Source organism: Gavialis gangeticus, unplaced genomic scaffold (genome assembly GCF_001723915.1).
Source record: "Gavialis gangeticus isolate Ggan-Ray unplaced genomic scaffold, GavGan_comp1, whole genome shotgun sequence".
In the NCBI taxonomy this organism is placed as follows: domain Eukaryota; kingdom Metazoa; phylum Chordata; order Crocodylia; family Gavialidae; genus Gavialis; species Gavialis gangeticus.
The window spans coordinates 27,135,344-27,141,628 of NW_017729022.1; the positions used below are offsets into that span (position 1 = coordinate 27,135,344).

The 6,285-nt window shown below is 39.2% G+C and overlaps 1 protein-coding gene across 1 annotated transcript in view; it reads left to right on the forward strand.

The window, feature by feature from the left end:
• MYRFL (myelin regulatory factor-like) overlaps positions 1–6,285 on the forward strand; it is a 106,967-nt gene that overhangs the window by 25,014 nt on the left and 75,668 nt on the right. The window contains exons 6-7 of the mRNA XM_019515782.1: positions 1,181–1,331; positions 6,000–6,195. Coding sequence (XP_019371327.1) covers positions 1,181–1,331; positions 6,000–6,195 — 347 coding nt within the window. The remainder of the gene's footprint in view (positions 1–1,180; positions 1,332–5,999; positions 6,196–6,285) is intronic.

The following is a 6,285-nucleotide window of genomic DNA, read 5'->3' on the forward strand; positions in this document are numbered from 1 at the left end:
GGTAGTTTGGATATTTATCTGTATAAAACATCATACGCCAGCTAGTTTGAATATTTGAATGTGGGAAGGGAGCCTCATGATGTCTGTTAGTCTGCATTGGCAGACTTTTTATATGCAATTCATAAAAAGGGGAGGGGATCTCTAATCCAGACACCTGTTCATTCTTTGTTAGATATTGCTAAAAAAACAAGCTAAAAAAGTGCTTAGTTGACAAATTTTATTTTTTTCAAAGTAAAATATTGGTGGTAAGATAAAACAAGCGGTACTACTCAAGTAATAGTAGTGATATATCAAGTAATGAGAGGCCTGGAAAGCAAGGGTTATGAGAAAAGACTGAAAGAGCTAGGGTTATTTAGTTTAAATGGGCATTGCACACACACTTTTTTTGTCCCGCAATACACCAGACATCCAGCTGCACGCAAGCTGAGGCAAACTGTGCTGTGCCACATGCAGTTGTATAAGTGGTGAAATGTATGTCAACACACAGAAAATGGCAGCGGCATGCTTTTGAACTAAAGCACCTCTCATGTGTTTTAGTTCAAAAGCGTGCCACCTCCATTTTCTCAGCGCTGATGCGCATTTCGCTGCTTATACAACTGCAGGTGTTGCAGCACTGGGCACTTTTCAGAATGCCTGGCACTGCAGTGCTTGCATGTGTAAAAATGGCCAGGAAGTCCAAGGAAGGATTTGATTACAGTCTTTGATACCAGAGAGGATGGAGATGAGTTTTTCTCTGTGGCCATAAGGGACAGGACTAGAAGCAATGGCTTCAGCCTTCAGCAGGAGAAATTTAGGTTGGAGATTAGGAGGAACTTTCTTATTATAACGGTGGTCAAGCATTGGAACAGGCTACCTAGAGAAGTTATAGACTCTCCATCTGTAGAAGTTTTCAAGAGCAGGCTAGACAGACACTTGGCTGGGATGGTTTGGTCAGGGATGCTCCTGCCTTAAGCAGGGGGCTGGACTAGATGACCTTGTGAGGTCCCTCCCAGCCCTACTTTCCTGTGGTCCTAACATTTCTCAAAGCATAAAAGCTAAAAACCACTTGTAAGATGTCAAAATAATTGTGTATAGTATAAAGGAAAACGAGGGATATTTTTCTTTTGCATGTTGATCTTTCTACAGAATGTTGGCTAGTCATGCAAGCAGCTGATGAGCTGTCACTTTTATTTCTTTACAGTGACTGTTAAAGATTGTGCCATTGACATGCAAGAATACGACAGTGATGAACAGAATATAGCCGCTGTGGACAAATGCTATCAGGCTCTAACATGGCAGCCATATCAAACTTTGCACTGGAGCAGCTTGTTTAACTGTAATTATGAAAAACTGTAAGCATTAGTGCTCACTCTTGAATTTGTTTTTTATTGTGATGCAGACATAAATTGCAGATTCAGCATTTGTTATCCTTCCTCAGAGTGAAACTGGAGGTGGAGAAAGATAACAGTCAGGACTGAGCCTGAATCTGCCTAGAGATCAGATAACCAAATTTTAAGCAGTGGTTGCACACTTATGCCAAGTATTTGGGTATATTTTTTACTATAGCAAATGGACACTGGATTTGGTGCATTCAGGGCCAGGAGCATTTCCCAGCTAACTCAAATCCATTTGATTTTTGCTTCTTTTATCAAGACAACTTGGCACAAACAGCTCCTGCACATACGGTACACAAGTCCTCATCTAAGGACTTAAATAAAACACTCTTAAGTTAAAAAGTTGCGTACACATTTTGTTACTACAAAATAAGCTGTCATCACCTACACTACCAAAAATCTGCCAGCTCATCAGTTTAAAGTTTTCTTTACACAACAAAATTGTAAATATTTGTTTGACACAAAAAATAATCCCTTGGAAAGGTCACAGCTTGTTCACTCTTTCCCCCTGCCCTCCCTCCCCAACCTTTTTTTTTCCCCCTGTTGTACTGTTTGGGCAGCAAACTCTTTTAATAGAAACTCCATCTTGTTGGCTTGTTCATCTCTTAGTGCCGAAGTAAGTCATTAGTCACTGTGACAAAAGACTTCTAAAATATTTCCCTTCAGACCTACTCCTCCCAAAATGTGTGGGAAAGCCGAAGACCACTTTGAAAAGCAATGTTAGTAAACCAGTATCCACACTGGCTACTGAAGTCTCTTACCAAGGTACACTGTCAGAGCAGCTGTACACATTTTTTTATGCTGTTCCACATTCAACCCTGTTGTGAAGGACCAGTGTATATGGACAAATGAACAAACTGTATTAAGTTAAAAGTGGGTAGGGACTTGCTGAGAAGCAGCTGACCTGCAGTAACTGGCAGTTCCTGATCTTACCTTGCAGAAAGCTGAAGTGAAACTGTAACTCGTGCATCAGATTTTATCTCCCCTTCCTGAGTCACAGGAAGACAGTTAAAAGGAGGCTTTTCTGTTCCAATCCTATGCAGCTTGGGTGACTGAACAAACCTCAGTGAAACACAGCTAAGTTACCCTGGGTTAGCTTTCACTTTGGGGCGGTAGCATAACGGACCAAGGGGCAACCAGGGCAGCAGCCCCAGGTAGTTCCTTTTAGGGGGAGCATGCACAAAAATACCAATGGCAGCAGGTGTGGGGCTGCCCTGCTGCACATCTACTGTGGGGTAAAAGTGAGCATAGAAAGTTACAATCTATTAGCTGCACTGTGCAAGTCCCTGCTCCCCCCAGCTCTAATTTGTTTGTTTGTGCACCCTGAAGCAGTGAGGACCAACCTTTTCAGCAGGCGTGCCACAAATTAGCCCCACATTCTTCCCATGTGCCACTCCAATCCCTTTCCCTTACCCAATCTGCTGCTCTACTTTCTACTCCCTGTTTGACCCGCTGCTCTGCTTTCTGCTCCCTGTCCTATTCTCCATCCCTGACACTGTTACCTGTTCCATCTGCAGTCTGCTGTGTGCCATACAGTCTGTGCATGCCACTTGTGGCACCCATGCCAGAGGTTGGCCAACTGTGTCCTAGGGGGTGAGAAGATGGTTTAGTATCTGTAACACTTCAAGCTTTGCTGTCTTTGCTGTTGGAACCAATGAACATCCTATTGGAGAGGAGTTTGTGATTTGGATCCCTGCATACGTAGAAGTGGTTTCTCATTACCAATGCATAATGCTCCTTCTTAGCTACATTTCAAGTTGTGTCTTTGAGATGACAATCTGATCAACTACTCAGTTTCCCCCAAGTGCGGAACTTGTAACAGATGCTCTAAATTAATATCCTGACATAAACTACATTAATAAACAGAGGCACTTTGATAATATAAATAAATATGATGGTGACCATTAAAAAACCTAAATAGATTCATTACGACCATTATTTTGGAAAAAGGGCTATTGTATTACTTAGGGGAAAATCATCAGTCTTTGTCCCAAGATACGCTGTAGTTATGTTCCCAATGTACAGATTTTCTTGGTTTAATGTTAAATCCTGTTGGTTTCTGAAGAACCTGTCACTGATAAATGTAGGTAGAATGTTATTAAACCCAACCAAATTAACTTGCCCTTTTCTTAGGGTTCTGTAGTTTTCTGAGAGAGAGAGTTTTTTTTCCCAACTTTTTCTCAACTTTTGATATCTTCACCTTCATAAGCCAAAGCAGGGGGGACTCTGTTCTGAAATGAATTGTCTCAAGTAAGTGCCAATTTGGTTAGAAAAGCAAAGAGGAGGTTGAACTAATATTCTGTATTTGCATAGTTCATCTTGCTTGGAAATTATGTGGCCCAGCGCTACCTAGAAGCTTCTCAAGCTTTATTGAACTCCTAAGTCTTGGATCAAGATTATCAGGAGCACCTTGTGATTTTTTTTGTGTGCGTTTCCGGAAAGCCCTGAGACTCTTTAAAAAAGTCTGATTTTTTTTTTCAGAGGCGTGTTCAGCATTTTCAGAAAAAAATATGCCCATTCCAAACATAAAGGGACTGATCTTGCAATGTTTTATAAACATCAGTCATGTTAGCAACCTCACTGAATTCAGTTGAACGATTTGTATCCATGGACCTTTCAATGATGTAAGCTTTTATGATCTGATCCTGCAAGCTAAGCTCTCTGACCCATGGATCTTATGGTATGACCTTCATGTGTGGACAGTTTTCAGGACTAGGCTGTTAGAAATTGATCCACAGAGTAAAATGATAGACTATCTCCATTATCTGAGTGGAGAGGGAAGAAGAGCAAAGGGAGATTTTTTTTGTTTTCTTCTCCCATTCAGCTTGGGTTACTACACAAGCCAAGTATAAATCATCCACCAAATGCTATGGAAGAAATGCTGTTGGCTTGATTAACAATGCCAGTATTACTAATCAAGCCAAGAGGAGGCATGCTTATGTTGAGTTGGTTGAAGACGAGCATGGTCCTACACCCCTTACCTCTAGTAATCCAGGATGGTTGCAGTGGAGGAGCCCTGCCTATAATAGTTACTCGGGCAAGTGTTATGCCTTTTTATGAGTGCGTCACCAATTTACTGCCTTCCCTACCATACAATGGCTCAGACTTGGAGAAAATAAAACTTGGGATCATAGTATTTTAAGTTGTCTAGCAGCAGTAGCTAGTCAATAAAGGTGGCTGACCTCAGCTCCTACTGAAGCCTCTTTCAGGATCAGTCCTAGATATTGCACATAATTGGGTGAAGGTGATAATAGTCCAGTTAGGCAAATATTATTCAGATTAAAGTTCAATCTAAATACTCTACATAGGAAGCAGAGATTTGCCATTTTGTTTCTTAACCCCTATATCTTTGTTAAAGCAATTTTTTTGCACTTGCCTTTAGAATGTTAACTACCAAATTGACTTTGAACCTAAATCTGTACTGTTACACAATCACGCAGTCATCAGTCATGTGTAAATAAAAGATGTTTCTAAATGTATATATGGAGGCTTAAGAAATGTAAGTGATGTAGTTCTAAAGAGCTGATAGACATTAAAAATAAAAAATCATGGCAATATGATTTAATAATTTATGAAGGCTTTTTACTCCCAGTTTCAGAAAATCAATGATTAAAATTTCTGTGAAAGGGACATTCATCATTTGCAGAAAAATCAACTCCTTAAGTCTCTTATAAAATCTAAGAGATTTTATTAATCTAAATCCATTTAAGTTCTTCTAACTTATAATGAGGAAATGAATGGATTGGTTCTGAAAAGCCATCTTTAGTGGCCAGGCTAACGGAGAACTCCATAGTAGCATCAGGCAAGAGATCAGAATTATCAAACTTAACGAGGAAAGTTATTCTCCACACAAGAAAGACTTGCCATGTAGTCCTATTATTTCAGGATTATCAGTGACTTAAATCAGCAGTCCAGAACCATTGTCTGGACGGCAATTCATCAGTTCTGTCAGAAAGATCTTTTGACACCTTTGCCCCATGTGCTCTGGATCAGGGAAAATAAGGATATAAAACTCATCTCTTCCTACTGCTGACAAATTGGCCCTCCTGATGAGCAGAACAGAATCCTATTATATTCTGTATGACAAATGCCATAAAACAATGCATTTTAGTGATTTTTACAGTGTTTGTCAGTAATGGTTCATTTGGTCTGAATAAAACCTTACTAGACTTCAAAAGCTCCTGTAGAAGCTTGGATGTAGGAATTCAGGGTTTTAAAAAAAGATGTCTGGTTTATTTGCATGACAATACCGCATGCACTATTTAGGCTTAATTATTTATAGTAATACTGTATTACACTGAACTCTGGGAAATCAGCTTGTGTGTGCTGGAGAAAGCATAGAGACCTTTTATACATCACTTGTAAGCAAAACTATATAAGCTTCCCCATTCTTAACCTTCATGTATCCAAAGTGTGAAAGTAAAAATACTATTAATATTTAAAGCATTCTTTTTTAACCACAAAGATGATAAAAAAAAAAAAAAAAAAGTGTAGGACTGTTGATTTGGATTTTTATATTCCCCTTTTCATTTAATCAGTAAAAATCAAATTTGGTATAAAACCACATAAATGGATGTGAAATGTCTTTGTGTTTACAGCTGCTATTTTTTATTCCTGTTTTCATAGTCCTGATATAGGATGCCACATTGTGACAGACAAAGGATTTAATTTTTCAACAACAGATGATGCTTTTGTTTGCCAGAAGAAGAACCATTTTCAAATCACAATCCATGTTCGAGTTGCTGGGAATCCAAAATATGTCAAAACTCAAGTGGGACTGAAACCGATAGAAAAGTATTATCTGAAAGCTTTTGGAATTAAGGCAAGTGTCTCTGTTTCTAATGTGATTACCAATGTACTAGGGTGAATAATGAAAAAGGTATTAGGATGCAGTTCAATAACAATTCATTCA